At 39.8% G+C, this 22,984-nt stretch overlaps 1 protein-coding gene across 4 annotated transcripts in view; it reads left to right on the plus strand.

Moving 5' to 3' along the window:
* LOC136883405 (bromodomain-containing protein 8) overlaps positions 1-22,984 on the plus strand; it is a 445,412-nt gene that overhangs the window by 254,519 nt on the left and 167,909 nt on the right. For all 4 annotated transcript variants that reach the window (XM_067155679.2, XM_067155690.2, XM_067155698.2 and 1 more), the window contains one exon: positions 16,658-16,797. In XM_067155679.2, coding sequence (XP_067011780.2) covers positions 16,658-16,797 — 140 coding nt within the window. The remainder of the gene's footprint in view (positions 1-16,657; positions 16,798-22,984) is intronic.

Below are 22,984 nucleotides of genomic sequence, written 5' to 3' on the forward strand. Positions count from 1 at the left end.
GTATGTTGCATCTTTTCTAGCTTCTCTTCTTGCGTTTCTCTTCCTTTTGTAGAACCAGTCAGCTCTAACTTTGTGCAGTTTCATTTCATTATGCAGTTTCTTCAAATCTTCTTCAATCTTCTTTATTTCCTCCAGATTAGATGACGTTTCTTTAGCCTTTTCTAAGTTACTAGCTGATGCTTTCTGTTCATCGCATGTGCTACACGTGTCATTTCGGGGATACCCAAAAGAGATGTTAAATTTTGTGACAAATGTTACTCTGAATGTCTCATCAGAAATTTGAACATGCGGATAGCGTTCCAGAAACATGAAAAGTAGCTTTTTTACATTCAGTTCTTCAGGTAGGTAAACTTTTCCTGTATCTTGTAAACTATAATGAGCTTTGCGTCCCTTAAGAGAACTGAGAAATGTAGTCATTGCTTCATATGTTTCTTCAGGAAGTTTACGTTTGCCTCTATTCTCATGTTTTCCCCTTTTGTCAATTGGGGAGTGTCCTGTTGTAGCCAGGGATGATTTGTGTGTAAACGGCGAGCAGTTACACCAAAAAAAGATAAGATTGCTTTAAAACAAACATTAATTTCAGCGAGTGTCCCTTCACGCACGACACGAACTTTATACACATAAGAAAAATCATGCAGACGGGCCTCTTGTGCTGGCTGCCGTGGTCGCCTTCGGTTAACAGGAATTACGGTAATTAATCCCGCCAAATACGAGTTCTGGGCATTTCTGACACATAACTTATTAAAATCATGTATTAGCTTATTCCGTTCACTTGCAGTGACCTGCTTAAAACATTGTAATCGTTTGCAGTCACAGTCTTCACCGGATTCATACTTAGTATCTCGTAACCTCTTCATAACATTTTTCACACTACCGAATTTACGTTTCTTCTTTGTAGAATTCCCCATGCTCGCTACTTGAGTCTCTTCATCACTTGAATTGTAGACATGACTGTCCATCACAGCATCCATCGTACTACATACAATATTAGTGTAACAAACCTACACAATACAGAGACAGAACAAATCAACTGACATAGCCATCAATCACCTTAAACTGCAATGACGGCGACACGCGCATGCGCATTCAAGCTGTTGGTGGACTCTGTTCGTTTTAATGTAGTTCCACGCATACATTGTTCGTTCTTCCTCTGTGTACGATTTCTATTTTACTGCATATCTCGGACATCGTTCATTGTTTCTCTTTGATATTTCTCGTGTTGATAGCTTCACTACTAAGCTAACGAATGGGACTAATAACTCATTTTTTGAATTTTTGGACATTGTTCGTTTTTCCTGTGTACCCTTCAATTATTAGTCTAAAAACAAAAGCTGAGGAATATACGTACTGTAAAAGCAGTGTTATACAGTCACCAGAATTCAGTTTGGTCAAATATTTTAGTCATTTTTTACTACCTACAGTAAATTTTAAACTTAGACAAAGGATGGTGAAGTGCTAAGTAAGGTGTGGAAACTTGAACCCTTAAGAACATATTAGTGAAACACTTGGGAGCCTTTGAAATGTGGATCCATCAGAGAATATTAAGGATTTTGTGGGTTGTTCTCAGAAAGGCAAGAGCAAGTCGGGAACTCCTTCGAACAATATTCTTACCTTAGCCAAATCTTCAGAAATGACCATTGCCTGATCTTACACAGCGGATTGTACAAGGGAAAATACAGGACCGAAGAAGTGTCGGGAGGAGGCGAATATCATGGTTTGGAAACATCAAAGAATGGACTGGAATTCAGAGCGATGAAAGACTTTTGCATCTAGCAAGAGATCGTACAACATTTGCCAAAGTGATTGCCAACATCATGGGGCCTGGTATGGTACTTTGAAGAAGAAGAAAAATGTTTCATTGCCCCTTAGTCTCTAACTAGGGTCCAGAACATTATGGTTGTGTGTGGCAATGCTCGCCACTGTACAGTTGGACTTGGGATTTTTCAATGGGCCGATTACAGTTCTGAAAGGAAATGACAAACGTATGTTGTTTTGATTTTAACTTATTTTAGATTTTTCGATCAGTGAGTACTGATCTGCATTTAGGGCAGTCGCCCAGGTGGCAGATTCCCTATCTGTTGTTTTCCTAGCCAACCCTATTTGGAGGGATGTAATCACTACTGCGTATTTCTGTGGTGGTTGGTAGTGTAGTGTGTTGTCTGAATATGAAGAGGAAAGTGTTGGGACAAACACAAACACCCAGTGTCCGGGCCAGAAGAATTTATCAAAGGCGATTAAAATCCCCGACCTGGCCGGGAATCGAACCCGGGACCCTCTAAACCGAAGGCCTCAGCGTTGGCCATTCAACCAAGGAGTCAGACAAGTAAATTAGTACACTGGCACTGACTGCTCGGAAGAACTTTCTTCTGGCAAAGACTGTCTGATTCCACTTACTGTATGTAGTTGTTTATGGATTGAATCTTCTTCAGTCTTGGGTTTGAGTCCAACTCCGCACTGCGTTTCCTTTTAACTTTTTCTTCAGTTTTACCAGGGACACGATTTAAAAGAACTAGTGGTGTTTTGAATTAACTGAAGGAATTTGTGTAGGCCCTCTAGGCCCTAGGCCCTTAATTGCCTTCAAAAGTGACGAATAATGCACATGGATGAAGCTGATATTTTTATATACAGTTTCAGATTCAAATGCGCACTTTGCTTCACAAACACAGTAGTAATCATCAGTACTTTTAACTACATCTTTCACTTCATTAAAATTCTCCTGGTAGAACGATACTGCAGATAACCAAGTTCCCCATCTTGTGAGAACAGGTTCCAGTGGAAGAGAAACCTGATGCAGATGAGTTTGTACAACTGTACACGAGCCAGTGCTTTTAGGAACAGGGTTTTTTTTTTTACTTTCCACTTGAAATTACTTTGTTGACAGATGGAAAGAGGGTACCTATCTCTCCAAAGCCTCCGTGGCTCAGACGTCAGCGCGTCGGCCTCTTACCACTGGGTTCCATGGTTCAAATCCCGGTCACTCCATGTGAGGTTTGTGCTGGTCATAGCGGAGGCGGGACAGGTTTTTCTCCGGGTACTCCAGTTCAATTATCAATCAATATCAATCAATCAATACTGATCTGCATTTAGGGCAGTCGCCCAGGTGGCAGATTCCCTATCTGTTGCTTTCCTAGCCTTTTCCGAAATGATTTCAAAGAAATTGGAAATTTATTGAACATCTCCCTTGGTAAGTTATTCCAATCCCAAACTCCCCTTCCTATAAATGAATATTTGCCCCAGTTTGTCCTCTTGAATTCCAACTTTATCTTCATCTTTTTTTCCTGTCATCTTTCATTCCAGTAACACTCTCCATTATCATTTCATTTCATCTCTCTGACATTAATCATAGCCCCAGAGGAGTGCGACAGGCTTCGGCAGCCGGCACAATTCCTATCCTCGCTGCAAGATGGGGGCTTCATTCATTCCATCCCTGACCCGGTCATTGACTGGAAAACAGGTTGTAGGTTTCTATTCAATTCTGGGAATGGTATTGAAAGGATGGTCCCGAGACATCACTTAGTAGTGCTGTAAGTAGTTGAAAGACATTACCCTGAAAGAACACATCCAAGGAAAAACAAAGTCAGCCTAGTGAAATATCTCTCAAGTGATCCAAAAATTAAGGTGCCGTGACTGAAGCTGGATTGTGTGTCAAAGGGTCTGCTGCACTAAATTCAGCTTCTGTGTTATTCTTACCATAATTTTGTACATCGTAATAATCCTCACATTTAATTTAGCATGAATGTGTATAAATTTTAATTTAAATATTTTAATTATCAACTGAGATATTAGTTTATTTTTTGTCAGTTGTTACATTCCAAGGTGAACTTTAAATGCCTGTTCATTTTACTTGCAAATAAACACTTTTGAATCTAGTGGAAAATCTTGCTTCTGTAGGTGATATTACCTTTATCAGTTCCATCTGTTGGTACCCATGAGAATTACATCATGTGGAATTTGCAACTTTCATTGTTAACTCTGGATTGTTGGGTCTTCATTTTTGAATCAACACTAGTGTGATGCTGCAGGATTATCTGTCTCTTCTCTCATAAGTAAGTGATTTGGATACTCATTAAAAGTTTCTGGTGATATGAATAAGGAGAAATTACTTTGCATCAAAGGGAGATATATTATTCCAGGTAATTTATAGCCTAAATGTGTATTCCCCAATATCAGCTGGTATCATATTATATCTGTGAGACAGGTGCCAAACTTTACCACAGCCATACCATCTCCTTCCCGCGTCCTGGATTTATACCTAGTTCTTTATTAAATGAAAAAAAAAAAAAATTATCTATGGAATAAAAAGTTGCATGCCCTGTATTTTTGTGTACTCTAAGAATGGGTTTTGGATATCAAAGATTCAATTTATGTCTTTCATTTTGTAGTATAGTGCTCATCACGTAAGGCTGTTCACTAAAAAGGAAATATCGCCACCATATTGCCTTTTCTTTTTAATGGCTCACCACTGCTACCAACTTGACTAGTTTTATATTGAAATCACGCGAGACAATCATCAACAAACTAACCTCAATGTTTCAGTAGTGGAGGTTCATTTACCCAAGTAAATTATCAATCAAGATATTCATAATTAAATTGGTTTTCAAGCTCAGTGAGGAATTAAGGAAATAAACACTCTCTGTCACCCTCACTGAATTCATTGTTATATATTTTTACCTTTATTTTGATGTAAGCATTACCATAACCATATTCTGTGGTGTTTGCCTGGTGTAAATAATTTAGCCCCTCCTTGAAATTTCCTATTACTTGTCGGACTGAAGTGAAACCACGCTGTAATAATACACACCATCAAAAATACAACATCTGTATATGCTGTAAGTCAATAAGAATACACAAAGGCTGAGTCTGCAAACCGTACCAAAGTTCCAAAGTTGTGACTAGACAAGACAAGATTAGGGTAGGTTGATAATGAAATTTCCTTCCATTTCAACTGAACTGATCTTGCTTTCCCATTTCAGAGTAGTTCTTGCAGATTTTTGTTGCTTCTTATACATATGAATTGAATTCTATACATACGAATTGAACGAAATAAGACCGTATTAATAACATGCTGTGTTTGTCATTTAACACCAACTATGTTTTAAATGCATTATTCAAACATGCCACAATTCTACTTATCTAGTATTATCCAAAATAGATTTACAATCCTACAGAAAAGAAAATGTGCTTTACTTATACCCGTAAATGTAACACTAATGATTTTCACAAAACGGCAGTGCAGTACATATAATCTCGCAAGTCACGAAAAAGTTATGATGGCATAGTAGCAAACTGCGAGATTAACGGTAACTGTACGACGTTGCATCGGCAGGTACGGTCTCTAAACTGCATGGTTAGCGACGCTGAATCAAACCCAACAGTTAGAAAATAACTTCAGTATTAAGAGGGGAGAAAGAGTAAGTGTATACATGGCAGGGACTATAATTTTGCTTCTTTCACCAATTATAGGTTCTTCATAAAGTGATGCATCAGAGGAATGACCATAAAAAGTTATTTTTCCCTTAGATTTTTGATTTTAAAAAATAGGAAGGTGTAGTTTGTTTTAGTGTGTCTAATCCTTGTCCTTTTCCTCTACGGGGTCAGGTATGAAAAGATGAATCTTCGTAAACTGGGTGAGTTGGCCGTGTGATTAGGAGCACGCAGATATGTCCTTGCATCCAGGAGATAGTAGGTTTGAACCCCACTGTCCGCAGCCCTGAAGTTTGTTTTCCGTGGTTTCCCGTTTCCACACCAGGCAAATGCAGGGGCTGTACCTTAATTAAGTCCAAGGCCGCTTCCTTCCCACTCCTGGGCCTTTCCTATCCCATCGTTGCCATAAGACCTATCTGTGTCGATGCGATGTAAAGCAAATGGTAAAAAAAAAAAAAAAAAAAAAAAAATCTTTGTAGTAAATTTTTATGGCCAGATGCCCTTCCTGACATCAACCTCATCAGAGGAGTTAATGAGAGGAAATGACTTTTGCTTTACGTTGCACCGACACAGATATGTCTAATGGTGACAATGGGATAGGGAAAGCCTAGGAATTGGAAGGAAGCGGCCGTGGCTTTAATTAAGGTACAGCCCCGGCATTTTCCTGCTGTGAAAATGGGATACAACGGAAAACCATCTTCAGGGCTGCCGACAGTGGGGCTCGAACCCACTATCTCCCGATTACTGGATACTGGCCGCACTTCAGCGACTGCAGCTATCGAGCTCGGTAGAGGAAATGAATGACATAATATATGACAGTGAGAAGGGAGCAAATAAAACCCGGTGCTGACACAGAGTCTACTCCTGTCGAATAACACCAAGGGGTGTGTTCAGAGCTTTACAGCCCCTTCTGACGGACGGAATCACGCATTTTCTTCTCTCTGGAGGATGGATCTTGAGAAATGGATAGATAAGCATCCCGTTTAGCCTTGATGAGGTTCAAGATTTCTTCATTGCTATTATCAAACCAGTCTTATCTCTTCCTTTTCTCATAACTAATGACTTTGTGTGCAGACTCTGTAATGGTATTTTGAGGTGTGGTCCATTCACATTCTATATCCTTTGTGTTGATTGGATTGTGAGTTAGTTGTTCCAGAACAGAGTTTTGGTATTCTGTGGCAACACTATCAAGTTGAAGCTTACAGGTGTTGAACTTCTTCCTTGTTGGATCCGTGAAGTGAGTTTGTGGCTTTTTATGGATGGTAATCCTGAATCGACTAATAAGAAGTTTATGATCTGTCCATCAGTCATCAATATTTTGGGCTGTTTTCATGATTAGGACATAATTCTTGTCGCACTGTTGGGTGATGACATATTCTATCATATGCCACTGTTTAGAGTGTGGGTACTTCTGTGTGGTCTTGAAGTAATTTGGCACTTGGAATTGGATATTGGTGATAAAGAGCTCATGCTCAGCACACAGGCCAAGAAGTAACAGACCATTAGCATTGCAGTTCCCTATTCCATGTTTACCCATGACTTTTCCCCATAAGAGGTTGAAATCTCCTAGTAGTGCACGCTTGTCTGTAACAGGCACCTTGGTGAGGACTGTGTTCAGTTGGTGGTACAAGCGGTTCTTAGAATCCTTGTCACCCTTAAGAGTGGGGGCATATGAGGAGATGAGAGTAATGAATCTGCCTCCTGCAAGAGGTATGTGGAGAGTCATGAGTCTTTCATTTACTGCGATGGGAGCGAGTCGATGAACATTCGCCAATTTTGTCTTTACTGCAAAACCCACACCATGGATGCTAGGTTAATGTTCCTCCTTTCCCTTCCAGAAGATGGTGTAGCCTGATGAAGCCTCAATGATTTTTCCTTCTCCCGCGAATTTGGTTTCACTCAGGGCGATGACATCAATGTTGAGTCTTTTTAGCTCGTGCCTGATGAGAACTGTTCTTCTTTATGGTCTGTTATCATTGTCTAATAATGTTGTGACATTCCATGCACCAATCGTGATAAACATAGATTTCTTTCCTTCATGATTTTGACCTCAAGTTGGGATAACCTTCTGAGTGCGGTTTCCCAGACAGGTTTTGAAAGTGACTAACGATGTTTAGCCCACGTTTTCTAGGGCCTTCCCCATTCAGGGTTGGAAGCAGTGTTCCTAAATAGGTCTGTCCAGTTACAGATGAAGGACCGGATCCATGAGTAGTCATAGGGTCTCAGAAAGGCGAGCATCACACATCTGCCGCCAACGTGCAGGTCCAGACTAGAAGCTTCCGATTTACCTAAACCTGCTTCCATCATCCTTATCCCATCGCCGTTGGGGTTTTAGAGGAACAGCAGGAGAAAATGCCATAGACATGAGTTTGTTAAATGGATTGCAACTTGCCGGGGAGTGATCCACATGCTATGGTCCTGGAGGCATTCACTCCGGCACATATAGCATGCAGTTTCCAGCACCAGAACTGCAATGGACTACCGCAGACACAGAGTGCTGTTGAGTTGCACCTGTACAGTCAATCCATCTGGCATGACCTCTTCTACCTTAACAGCCGTTGGGAACTAAGAAATAAGAGGTTCCTCCTCCACCTGCTTTGCTGTTGGATGAGAACATACTGGATTTCAGTGGCATTTCCTCCCAATCCTAAGGAGGCTCTTTCTCCCGAAGCCATTGGCCTACCTTAGGAGGTCGAGTTATTTACCGCCGCTCAACACTCGACGTTAGCTGTTTTTACAAGCTGGTTGCTAACCCTCCTCCTTTCTCATTCCGGGCTTGGAACCAGACAACGGTGGAGTTACTATTACATGAACTATCACAGCATGAAAGAACATACAGTACAACAGATTGTCCTCTACCACTAGCCTGCTACATCAGATTTTAAGCAACAAATACAGTATTTGAGGCATCCAGATGCAAAATGCAGTAAATCCACTTTTGCTCGAAAATGAGTTGTTGCCACCATTTTGTTCTCTATGCTGTCGTCTGTTGATTAGACCCTTAAAACTCAAGCAAAACTGCTTCCGTCTGCTTTAAATCGCACCCGGAAAACAGCCTACAGATGCAAAAGTGTGTGTATCCACATGTGTTTGCAAAGCAAAACTGAGTGAATCCATTTTCATCATAATGAAGCAGAACTTCGTGTATCCTGTCCAAGCGCCATTACTAAAGGTAGTTTGCAGGTGCAAAACTAGCTTAATACACACTGTGTCCTGCGTTTGAATAATGCTATTTAACAAGCTTTTTTCTCCATGAATGTTAGTTCTGAGCTTGTGCACAAAGATAGGGTAAAAGCTTTTTATGATGAAATGAAAGTTGAGGACAATGGTGAAATAACCTTCACATTTGATTGCCAGAAAAACCTTACATTGCCTAAGTTGCAAGATCAAAGTGTTTATTATACACGGCAAATGTATGTGCACAATTTGACGATTTGCCAACGCCCATCAGGTGAGCGGAAAAACCAGGGAAATGCATTTATATACACTTGGAAAGAAACTGATTTTGCAAAGGGATCTAATGAAATTGTGTCCTGTGTGCATCACAGGTTAACATCAACAGATTTGAATGGCATCCACACCATCCGCCTAACGTCGGAGAGCTGTGGAGGGCAAAACAAGAACCAGATAATGCTGGGTATGCTGTGCTTTTGGCTAACACAAAAGGCTCCTGTCAGTGTGAAACGGGTGAAGATCTTCTATCCAATGGTTGGACATTCTTTTCTACCACCCGATAGAATTTTTGTTCGAATAGAAAAAGTTCTCAGGTCAAAAGTTACTGTCATATTACCGAGTGAGTACCATGAAGTATTCAAGGATGACGGAATAGTTTTCCAGCTGGGAGCAGATGTCGTCACTCGGTGTTGGAAAGATGCAGTTGCTGATGTCGCAAGCCCTGTGGTCAGTGGCACTCTGTAAAAAGGGTTGTCATCACCAGGAGTAAACACGGAAACGCACTAGTAAGAGGTGAAGTGGCCTACAGGATGGACGCTGGTGAAGGGAGAGGGATATGCAGACGTGGCAAAGCCTACTCGTCTATGAAGCCGAATGTTATCCAGATTGGAAGAGCCTTAAAGGAAGTGAAAGTTAGGAACATTGATTTTCTGCTTAGAAAGCATTTCGGGGAGACTTGGGAAGAAAACGAAGATCTTGTCAAGAATCTGATGGATTCTCAAACAGCTGTGAACAATGCAGAGGAGGACTCAGAGTTTGAAATTCATCCAGAAGACAATGAATTGCCTGTGTAATTTCGATGGAACAGGACAGGACTTGCAAGTTTGCGACCGAGCTCGATAGCTGCAGTCGCTTAAGTGCGGCCAGTATCCAGTATTCGAGAGATCGTGGGTTCGAACCCCACTGTCGGCAGCCCTGAAGATGGTTTTCCGTGGTTTCCCATTTTCATACCAGGAAAATGCTGGGGCTGTACCTTAATTAAGGCCACGGCCGCTTCCCACTCCTAGCCCCTCCCTGCCCCATCGTCGCCATAAGACCTGTCTGTGTCGGTGCGACGTAAAGCAAATAACATTCATTCAAGTTTGCGGCCTTTTTACTTCTTGCAGACTTTCATTTGTTGTCGTATACTATGTAATCACACTTGCTTGTAGTCATTAAATAATTTATTTTGTCATTTGAACCAGCATTAGGGCATCTTCTTTCCAATTACGTTGTGATAATATCTCTACAGAAGCAAACCTACCTAGATCCATGAAAACAGGAGCAAAACTCGGTGAATCCAAACAATTTTAGGTAATAACTAAAAAAATAAAACCCCAATATTTTAAAGATTGTCATAAAAATAGTCCGTAAGTGAATATAAATCTACAATGAAAAGGAATTTTGCATATCTGCAAGCCAAAGGAAGTAAGACGTTTTTCGTGTTTCTTGAAAAAAATGTTCTGGTGCACTCACAGCTTTTTGCTTCTGGACGCCTCATTTGTCAGCTTTATCTTAAAAACGTAGCAAATGCATTAGCTTTTAGATCTTGCCACTAATATTTCCTTCATTACAATAATCAGTTGATGTGTACTCACCATAACGATATCTCATTCCCAGTAAACAAAAGCTACAGTGATTCAAAATCATTTTCATTTGTAGACATTAAAATGCTTCATTGCATATTTACTCATGCTTTTCGAGACAAAAAAAAAAAAAAAAAATGAAAAATAAATCTTGCATACAAGACCCCAACGTAATCCGTCAGAGAAGAACAAAGATTCTGCTTCAAAGCGGGTACAAACCTTACTGCAGCTTTGATGACATTACACAAATTTGTGAATAGTTTTGTCCGTACGACCCACACAATGAAAACACATTGGGGTACATCTGTATTTCGTAGTTAAGAAACGTCCGTCTCTGTAGCGTAGGCCTACTGCACCTCTGATGAGTCGCTCAAATAGGCGAATAATTTCATTTCCGACCCATGCTCGGGATACCAGTTACATTACAGATAAATGTGAAACCAGTTGAAGTGATGCAGATGAGACACGGTGGAGCAGAATGGCCATTTTTGGTCCATCCATTTGTCAGCATGTCTTTTTGTAGAACGTCTTGCCACCTGATCCTAAGGCTTCCTCTAGATCCGGGACTACCATGCTCTCTTGATCAGTACATTCGCCTCAGCTCCGACGATATGTCGTAGGTACGACGCGTAATTGGTGTAAAACCTTCAATTATTATGTTTAATATATTTTAATTATAGTTTATTTAATGCTAAATTATCTTTTATTAAGTGTTAAATATGATTAATATATGATTTCCCTGTAAATATGTAGTATAGAATTGTATAACCTCAAATACGTATTATGTATAACCTCAAAATCTATAGAGTTGAAAGCAGTAGAAAATTCCATAATGTTCGTATGTTAGACTTATTGTACTATATTTGGTATATATGAAATGTTCTGGAAACTTACTGTAAGGTTTTATTATCCAGATACATGTAGAGACATTACAAAAGTTGTAGATATTTCCATGTACATTTGTAAATCAACTTGTGAAAATTTAGATTTTATAATTCCACCTTTACAATACTGTAATTGTCTTTATTACAAAGACTACATTAAATTACACTCGTGAGACATGTTTTGTCCTCTTATAGGACATCTTCAGTCACAAATACAAATACATAACATTAAAAATAAGGCGAGGACACATTAAAATAAGTGAATGCAAAGTCTTTGTATACTGTGATGCGGCATGATAGCGTCTTGTCAGACTTCTATGTTAAAATGATGTGGTGTGAACATGATATGAAGCATGAAGTCCAATTAAAATCATATGTTAAAACTGTTGTTCAAAACAACGAATTGCCAATTATAAAACTCCGTAAGTGGCTTTGCAAATAAAATTATGTGCATATTGTACATAAAACAGTGTTGTGATGCCACATTGTAATAGATTTCTTGATTAGGAGGTGGAGTTATACTGATGCAAGTTGAACCTGATTGTGTGTTGACAATAGGAGCCTAAAAAGAAAAAGAAAATATGAATGAACTGAAGAATAAAATGCCGCTAAAATGTGAACTAAGTGCCCATCCCGTCACTCACCTCCTTGCCCGTCCTATATTGGACAGACAGGCCGCAATTTTAACATAAGATATAATGAACATGTTAATGCGTCAAAGTACGGCAGATTCTCGGCATTCGGTTCTCATATGGACGATACCAATCATACATTCACGGGCATACAACAAGACCTTCAAATTCTCCACTTATGTAAGAAAGGAAATCTATTGAATATTTTAGAAAACATCTTTATAAATATTGATAAAAAATGCAACCCGATTTATAATCTTTATGAGATATCGGAGGATATCAATATACTTTTCGAGGAGTTAATCAATAAATTCTTTTTACGAAGGCGCGTGAGTAATATGTCACCTCACGCCTCTCCCTTTACGTCAAACTCCTCTCAACCTCCCCTCACAGTCAGTCATCAACGACCTTCGAGAACGTCACTCAGTTAGCCTTAGCACTTGAGGTGAAGTGGTCGATGTAGGACGGGTAAGGAGGTGAGTGACGGGATGGGCACTTAGTTCACATTTTAGCGGCATTTTATTCTTCTGTTCATTCATATTTTCTTTTTCTTTTTAGGCTCCTATTGTCAACACACAATCAGGTTCAACTTGCATCAGTATAACTCCACCTCCTAATCAAGAAATCTATTACAATGTGGCATCACCAGAATGTTTTATGTACAATATGCACATAATTTTATTTGCAAAGCCACTTACGGAGTTTTATAATTGACAATTCGTTGTTTTGAACAACAGTTTTAACATATGATTTTAATTGGACTTCATGCTTCATATCATGTTCACACCACACCATTTTAACATAGAAGTTTGACAAGACGCTATCACGCCGCATCACAGTATACAAAGACTTTGCATTTACTTATTTTAATGTGTCCTTGCCCTATTTTTAATGTTATGTATTTGTATTTGTGACTGAAGATGTCCTATAAGAGGACGAAACATGTTTCACGAGTGTAATTTAATGTAGTCTTTGTAATAAAGACAATTACTGTATTGTAAAGGTGGAATTATAAAATCTAAATTTTCACAAGTTGATACTTTGACAATACGGGCTCTAAAATGAAATTTATAACGTGCATTTGTAAATAGCGGAGAAACGTTTGAGTACCCATTCAACTAGCTGGTCGATCGATGTTTCGAGTGTATTTCATTAGACTCTTGTAAGAACTCTTCCAGAAGTCGATCATTCTAGATGGTTAATCTAATAGTATAAATATCGAGCTGTCAAGTCCAGTCAGAGTGTTGGACTCAAGTGAGTGAGGTGGGGAATTCAAGAGAGTGCACCAGTCAGTTGATATCTGTACTGTTCAGAATAGACTTCAGGGTACTCCGCTATTGAGCGTTGTATATCGTGTCATTTGTGACTGTGTATAATTGTGTGTTGTGACGTACAGTGTAAATAAAGTAATTTATATAAGGAGTGAATGTATTCTCGTGTGATATTTATTTACGTCAAATAAAATCACATCGTAGAACGATAGTCACAAGCCATAAACAAGGCTTGCCAATGGTGAAGAATTAAGAGGAGAGAACAGCATTGGTCTAAATAGGTTAGGAAATGGTCTGGGGGCAAGCAAAGAAGGGTGGGTGCATACGCTCCCAGATTAGGGCCTCTTGCATATCTTGGACTTCTGCTAAAATGTGACCAAAAGTCAGGTTACTGTGACACTATTGCAACATCTTCAAACTGCATGGTTTTTGTATTTTCACCAGATCTGGCAGCCCTGCGGGCACACTTGATGGGAGCTCTACCGGAGACAATAGGAAAGTTGACCTTGTTATAGCTGGCTAGTAACACCACAGAAAATGATCACATTTGTCAGATTTAGTTTTCTTCTTCACCCCGATTATGCCTTACTTGGGGTTGGGTGCCATGACCATTCTCCTCCATCATGTCTCATCTGTAATATAATTTTTGGTCAGTCCATTAGTCAGCATGTCATTTTGTATAACGTCCTTTGGCTTCCTCTAGATCCGGCACCACCATGCTCTCTTGATCGGTGCATTTACCTCAGTCCACATTACTCGGCCTTACCACCTCAGTCTGTAATGTCTAAGAATTTTGGGTATTTTCTCCCTGATGTCATTTCTTCTCCTTTCCTTCCAAGAGATTCATATTTCCTACTGTAACATATTCTCATTTCTGAACAGCTCCTCTTCTGTTTTCCTCAGAGCCCATGTCTCTGCCTCATATATTATCACTGGAGGGACTAATGTCTTATAAATTTTTAACTGTAATTGGACTAGGCAGACTATTCCTGCCATCTCCCTCCAATAACCTGTTTCACAGGCTTCTTGTTCACTTCCTCCTGTCTGATCCATCTCTGCAGACAGGTACTTCAACTTGCTTCAGTTGACTCCCTCTCCTCTCTTTCTGCTCATCATCACCTCCATCTTATTTTTGCTCAGTTGTAAGCCACCTTTCTCCAAGGCTGCTTGCCTAGTGACTAACCTCTCCTGCAGTCGCAGCTACTCCTGCATCTTGCTAATTCATTCAGTACATCGAGGATTAGGACAAAGAAAAATTGGCTAAGTGCCAATCTTTGATGTAATCCAACATTTACTTCAAATTGTTCCATCTCCGCAGCCTTCGTACATTTCTCTCACCATCTGTTCTCTTACTCCATTTCTCCTCATGCACCAGGATGTTGGTTCTCTTGGTACTGTGTAATATGCCTTCTGTAGATCTATTAAGGCATAGTATAGTTACCTGTTTCCTTCCAGCCTCCTCTCTTATCACTGTCTCATAATAAAAATTGTGTCCATTCATAAATACAAACTGCATTTCATTTATTGTCACCTGATTTCTCTGTCATCTACTAGTCTTTACAGCACCTTTCATAATGTGCATCATTAGCTTTGATTCTTTGGTAATTTTCACATTCTAGAGCATCACTGCTGTGCTTGTAGATGGGTATTGTTCTTCTGGGGTTCTTACAATCTAACTTTCAGGACACATTCCTCACACATAGAAAATGTTATATTGACGTGGATCCAGAAATTCTTTATTTTCGTTTTAGAACTTGTCGTCTACAACTTTCTGGGACTCCTACAGGTGAAGAATCTACTGGCATAGCACATGAAACTCTTTCTTACATGAAATATTCAAAACGCCCTCCAATAGCATCAGCCCGTTGTCACATTGAATCCTGGATGCACTGATGTATGCCTGGAGCATTGTAAAGTGTCCCTCCAATTAGTTGTTCCACTACCACCACTCACAACTTATTTCTTTGGTTATCATATTCACAGAGATGCACACACGAGCTGCTGTCAGTTGTGTACACTGTTTTATTTACGAATTATATACTCATTACACACACATTAATGAACCACCATCTTGAACTCAATTGAAGAAGAAGAAGAAGAAGAAGAGTACATTAGCATGTCAACCAACTACAGAACACTTGGTACCAACACAACATAACCACTACAACAACATGAGTTCACATACTTAGCTCAACTAATGACTCTCGCTAACAGCTCAACTCAACAACCCAAGACCGTCCTTTTATATACCTTGCCTGATCAGACTTCCAGAAATATATGACCACCATGCTTTCTCATATCTTCTTGAGTCTCCAATAACCTGTGTACAAATGAATAGAACATTCTGTAAAACTCGAGTGACGATGGTGCAGTGTTCTCGAATCTTACCCTTGTTGCATAGCATTACATTGTATTTACAGGTAATAATAAATTACTGTATATACTATTAATTACATGTTCTTACATTAAATAAAATTGTGTTACTCAAGACAGATCATACAATACACAAATAAATGATATGGCCATGGTTTATACCAAACAGAAGTCCATACTAACAACCTGTCTTACATAACTACATAGATGATAATGATAATAATAATAATAATAATAATAATAATAATAATAATAATAATAATAATAGGTGTAAACAAATTCATAGCCATACCTCACAAATAATAATAATAATAATGATAACACCTACTAATCGAGCTTGATACTTTGACTATTTACCCATGAGTTTAGTGAATTGTTTCCAAGTTATACTAGTTCATTACACACCTGCATCATGGTATACACAATTTGTTGCGTTTGGTTCGTAAATATTCAGTTTTTGGATCATCCTCTGTCACCCGTATCCAGGAAGCTCCTCACTCGGTGACCTCCATCCACCTACATTAATGCACAGGAGATGCACGTCATTTCTGGGGTACTCCTTAGATCTGTGTTGCGATCCACTTCCACGCCACATACAGGTTATTATTATGATGGGCTCGCCACACCTTTTTTGGCAGGTTTCAGTGGAAAAATGGAAGAGGTCTCGTAGAATAAAGGTATCAGCAAAAGAAAGGTAAGAGCCACAAAGGGTGTGAAAATTAAAGACTCTGTCAGCCATCGGGGTCAAAAAGAAAGAATTGACCGAAGGAGGTCCGATAGAAAAGGTGAAAGTGAAGAGTATGACACAAGTAAGTGGAAACAGTGCCAGACTCAGCTAGCGGAACTGTGGTCACCAACCGACACTCCAAAGATCAGAGCCCCTGGTCCCTTTTTTATAACATGCAGTTCAAAAAATCACTCTTGTATTAAAGTGTTAAGAAATGTATTTTTGTATGCTTGCATTTGATTATTGATTAATCTGTGCTGTACCTTACAGTTATTAAGTATTAGAGAATTCACTCTTATTAAGTTTTTATTTTATTTAAATTTTTCAGTAGTGAATGAAGAGGTATGCCACCCTCAACATGAAGAATTGCGAGTACGTCGAGAAACGGGCACAGACGAGCACGTGGAAGTGGTTGAGGTGGATGTGGCCCGACCAAAGGAAGAGCCTGTTGAAGTTCTCATCGAGGAGGTAGGGATGAACTGAGGTACATAACTAATGTGCATGCTGTGCTCTTTCAGAAATCTCATTCATGGCTCCTTATTCTTAAAATTTGTTTGTTCCCGAATATTCATACAGCAGTGGATATCATATGACAATTAATTTTGATCCCTTAGTCTGAGATTCTGAGGAAAATACCTGATGTCGATTTTGTTGTGTACATCGCTCAGAACTTCAATACTGCATTAAGCGTTACAAAGTTGCTCATTGCCATTATGGTCCATATTCCTTGTATCGTTACACCCAGCCGTCTCTTAGGTCCCTGACTTTTACCTTCATCAAATTTATAGTAGGCCCCACTTAAATCATCAGGTTATCTGTAACTGCATTGATGTAAATGAACATGACTGTTACTCTAACAGCAGCGACTAGTCAGACAAATAGAAGTTTCATATTCCATGGACAGTAGCTTGAAAGTCCAATGAAGAAGTGCTAGTGAGACCCACTGTTGAGCGAGATTTCTAACAATAGGAATTGTCATTATTAGGTCATATAGAGAAGGCTTTCAAATCAAAATTCTTCCAGCCACAGAGACCCCATAGGGAACGAGTGCTACCTGTCAACACAGCCACTACCTAGCGCTGAGTGAACTGAATTCTAATGACAGACCAGTGTCTCTCATCTCCTTTCTGTCTCCTAATGGGCTCTTTGGAATGAATGCTGACTAATGACAGATGTTTCCTGCCTCTCACTCAGTTTGCCATCTGTTTTGGATTGATTAGATCACACGTCATCACATAGTTGCTCTAGGGAGCCAGTGTAACCTGCTCCGCTCGGGAGGACTGTCTGTCACGTGACGAGAGCAACGAGCAGGCGGGTTGCAAACTGTGGCGGTACTGTACTTGCCACTCGGTAAGAGTTTTGTCTGTACATTGCTCAGAATTTAAAAAGAAGGATATTTCTGTATCGGTCGTATCCTCAGTAACAAGGAAATGCCTTCTTTAATTTTCCGTAATGTATGTATGTATGTATGTATGTATGTATGTATGTATGTATGTACGTGCATCACGAGAAAATGGCTTAAGAGAATTTAATGAAAATCAGATTGGTATTTAAAGTGTGTTGTTATGTTCTTTGTTACTTATGCTGCCACTCATATGTGTTAGATAGGATTACTGCTGCATACCGAGTAAAACAGCCTGCCTGAATATTGGCGGGAAAACACTAGGGAGTTAGATAACTTTCTTCTTTAGCATGCCATTCCTCTGGTTCATACATTTTCTGATACAGCTGTTAAGTAACACACTGGTTCATCATAGTATTACATCTATTCGATCCCTGCTCTGAGGCGCTGATTGGAATGAGCAATGTCCACATGTAACAAAATAATAGCAGAGGAGTGTTCACAGCTGTCTGCGGCCTGGTCATTCCAGCTCTAGAACTTCAGACTCTTAGATCAGCAGCGTAGTACTGTTTGTTAAAAGTGAGAAAATGGATGGTTTTTCATTTCATCTAGTATTTCATATGATAGCACTGATTTTAATCGCATCATTCCTACTGACATCATTGTAATGACCTGTGTTGATTTCAGTTGTGTAAACCACTAAGACAGTCTTTCTGAGGATTTAAAAAGGTAGATGAGTGTCTGCCACTATAATGAAAATTCCCAACTTGATTGTGACTGATGGTAGGTCATGAATATTCCCTAACAAAGTCTTCCCATGAAAAAAGACATATGGTGACTTCCCGGTTGCGTTTCTGGAGTAATATTCAGAGCTATGCAATTTAATACACTCTTACTCCCAACATGTACACTACCTAATATAGAATACTGTAGCGAAGCGCGGGTACATTAGCTAGTGTTACCGTATGAACAACAGCAATATTATTATTCCTGCCCAACACCCACCCCAAGTACCTTGGGATTACTTTAGATAGAATGCTCTCCTACATGAGGCATCTGGAAAACATTGCAGCCAAAGTAAGAACCAGAAACAATATTCTTCATAAGTTATGTGGCACCACTTGGGGTTCCCCCACCAACACACTGCGTATCTCTGCACTTGGATTGTTCTATTCAGTAGTAGAATATTGTTCTCCAGTGTGGTTAAACAGCACTCACACAAGAAAAGTTGACACTCAGCTTAACAGCACAATGTGAATTATCAGCAGAACTTGAAGAACAACACCCACCTTCTGGAAACCAATCTTGTCATATACTGATACTTTGATACTTCATTATTTTTCTCTAGATCTACAGTAATAATACCCATTTGATCCTTTAAATGAGAAAAATAACATGTTCAGCCCATGCCAAAATTCACTCTTTCAAACTCTACATACTGTACAGAAAAAAAGAAAAGAAAAATAAAACACGCAGAGAACAAAAATGAGCAAACAAAACAATATTAATAAAAATTTTAAAAATCAAACGTACTCCATGGACATGCCATGAAATTCCTCAGATACTCTGGAAACGTGAGGGTCACCACGGTAGTCATCCTCGGCCCTTTCATGCCACGTCCAACGTCCTTGCTGAATATTCCTGTTGTTTTCCCAGAATGTGTAGTTTAAATAAACATAATTAAAATACATAATAAAGTTGAAATAAAATCAGCAGTATTAAGAATGTCAAAGACCTTCATGCCTCTCTTAACTAGACACGCAAACCCTTGCACATTCCATTCCTCCTACCTTATTTTACTTGACCCACTCCAGACTTACATTACATTCTGCCATTGCGTATTCATGCTCACGTATGCTCACGTTGCAATTTTATCCTTGTCAGCCATGCTTAATCAATTTAAATGCCAAGCCATACTCCACGTCCACCAAACCAAAGTTTACAAACAAACACCAATTCTCAATTCTCCTCCCTCTCAGCACTTAAATTCTGCCATTACATATACCACCCTTTCTCCATCTCCACATTTCAGCAATAAATTACCGTCTCTACTGCAATTTAATACCAATACATCATCACTTAACACTCACATAATATAGCAATAATTAAACGTCCACCATCCATTTGTCATCACATCCACCAAACCAAAGTTTACAAACACCAATTCTCTATTCACATCCCTCTCAACACTTAAACAAACACCACTTCTCAGTTCTCGTCCCTCTCAACACTTAAAATCTGCCATTGAAAAGTACCACCACTTCTCCATCTCCAAATTTCATATCACATAGAATATCAAACCACCTTCATTTACAACTTACTCATAAGTGCACCACTACTTCTCATACCTTTCCAACACCACATTTCAACATATACCACCTCTATTTCCAACACCACCTTTCATCTCTAGCACACACTCATCTACCATACTCAATTTACCATACACTCATACTCATCCTAATAAGAGCAAAGTCATCTCCCTACAGGCCATGAAGGCCCTTGGAGGGGTGGAAGGTAAAGGCTTCCACTATCCGTAACCTCGGCACTTGATGGGGTGGAGTGGTTAGCTCTACGCCCGGCCGCCTTTGCCCCCAGGAATTACCCTGGTACTCAATTTTGGTGTAGGCTGAGTGAACCTCAGGGCCATATGCACCTCCGGAAGTGGAAATCTCATTTCTTAAATTTTACGACTTCCTGACGGGGATTCGAACCCACGTCCTTCCGGGCGAGCCGAGCACGCCTTTACCGCCTCGGCCACCCATCATAATTACCTACCGAAAACTTCATCTTCCACCAAACCAAAATTTACAAATAGCCAAATTACATTACTACATCTTCATACTTTTCCAACACCACATTTCAACATCTACAAATACCACCCACTCGTATACCATCACATTAAATACAACTTACTCATGAGTGCACCACCACTTCTCCATACCTTTCCAACACCACATTTCAGCATATACCACCTCTACTTCCAACACCACATTTCAGCCCTAGCACACACTCGTCTACCATCAAATAAATCTCCATCTACAAATACCACACACTCATACACCATCACAACCTTCAAAATATCACTTGATCTTCACCTACAAATACCAAACACTCATTCCTCAACACTACATTCTTACATCTAACAATCTTTATTTTCACTACTCCCTATACTATTGTTCTTTTTACTTCTAGTGACTACACCCTTCTCATTTCTACCTGAATCCCACATGTCTGTCAGTTTTCTATACTTTCCTGTTTCTCTGCCACCTCTTTTGGCCGCCGCTTCATCACCATCTTCACTCTGTTGTGTTCTTTTGCCTCCACCTTCAGCTCCCATCATCTCCGTTAATCTTCTGCCCTTGCCTCTTTCCCAACTCCTATTGAGACATCCTCCGGTTGCCTCTGACGTCACCTTTTTACCCGTCACTTCCCTTACTTCACTGCTTTCACTCCTCTGCCTTTCTTCTTCACTGCTCATGGTCACCCTTTCACTTGTCACCTCTTCCTGAACTTCTTCACTGTTAATGGTTACATTTTCACTTAGCGCCTCTCTCTCTGACCCTCTTCACACATTACACTGTTACTGTTATCTCTCCTCACTTCTCCACCTCTCGTTGCACTGCTCATTTTTTCTTCGTTTTTTTAATCTTCATTTCTCAAGTCCAGCAGTCTATTCACAGACCAGTTCCTCTTCCAATTTCTGCCTGATACCACTAGCTCTTGTCCTTTAATAGTAGCTCTCAGTCCTTGATTTATCGCACGTATCTTGTGTTTTCTGAGTATTTTCTCATTCCTAATAGCCTCCCATCCCACGTCTCTCTTGATCCATATTTTTTCTCTCTGCATGTTACTCGAATTGCCTATCACAGCATCAGCCATCAACATAGAAAACAGTTCTACTTTGATAGGCCTGTTGCCCCTAGTTCTTCCCACTCTCTGTACGTCATCTATGTCCACTTCGCTAAAGTTAAGTTTCAATTTCCCCTGTATTAAGTCGACTACTTTGTAAATTGTACGTACTTTGTCTTCTCTCACCTCCTCAGGCACCCCATAAATAAATAAGCACTTCTTCCTGCGATTCAATGTATTGGCATTCACTTCCGCTTTCAATTTCAACGTCTCCTCTTCCAGTCGTCCTATTCTTTCTCTTAATATTGCCACTTCCTCGTCGTTCTTTCTCACTTGTGATGTTATATCGTCCGTCATTTCTCGCAGCCATAACTTCATTTTTCCAAACTCCCTGGTTTGTTCTTGGATCATATTCTTAATTTGCTCAAAGGGGCACACTTCTACCACCGTCTCTTTTACCCATTTTTTGAATTCTTCTATGTCTTCCCATCCCTCATTTCCACTAGATGTCGGGCCTGGGTTCGGCTCTACACCTCCAATCAGTAGCAACATTATGACCACCGCCGCTGTTAACACTACTTCTCCTTTGATTACCAAATCCACTTTACACCCACCTGATTTTACTTCTTCTTTCTTGATTCTCCTCTGCCATCCTCCAATAGCCGCCCTGTATTGATCTACTCCAATCATTGTTGTTAAACTCCTCACAAGCTTCCTGCACTCAGCACTCACTCCTTACTCCCACTCCCGAGCTCTCTACTCATACGTCCGCTCTCCTTCGTGGCTTAAGCTGAACTGTCTTGTCATATACCTTCTCCAAACCTTTGGTGGAAGAACGTTCTTCTTCGGTAATACAAGAAATTTTAGACAACCCTCAGCTTCCGATACATAATGACATGGTGTCTTTGCCTTGTCACTGCAGCCACATCCCACGGTCTTCCGCATTCCTTTTCATCATGACATAGGAAGCAAAACCCAGCTGAGTGATTATGTTCCTAAGGTATGACAGACGTGGTCTTCCTCTCGACTTCTTCCCTAGGACCTTTCCTTCGAAGACATTCTGGAGATAGGTGTCATGTCGTAGGACGTGTCCAAGAAATTTAGCTTTCCTCTGCTCTATAAAATAAGTTAAGGTCCATTTCTCATTAACGTCATTCAAGATTTGGATATTAGCTTTTTTTTTCTGTCCAACTTGTCCCTGTCAATCTTCTCCAGAACCACATTTCCGCAAAAGAAAAAAAGAAGAAGACTGAAAGGAAAACAAACATTAAATTAGGCCGTGAAAAAAAAGATCAGGTTAAAGAATTTTGTTATCTGGGTAGTGTTATTACCAATGATAATCAGTGCCTGACGGAATTCAAAAGAAGAATTGCTATGGCAAAACAAGTGTTTCAAAGCAGGAAAAATCTATTGTTAAATAAGCACGTAGGAATTGAAACCAGGAAGAAATTTGTTAAAACCTTT

This window comes from Anabrus simplex, chromosome 1, assembly GCF_040414725.1.
Source record: "Anabrus simplex isolate iqAnaSimp1 chromosome 1, ASM4041472v1, whole genome shotgun sequence".
Classification (NCBI taxonomy): domain Eukaryota; kingdom Metazoa; phylum Arthropoda; class Insecta; order Orthoptera; family Tettigoniidae; genus Anabrus; species Anabrus simplex.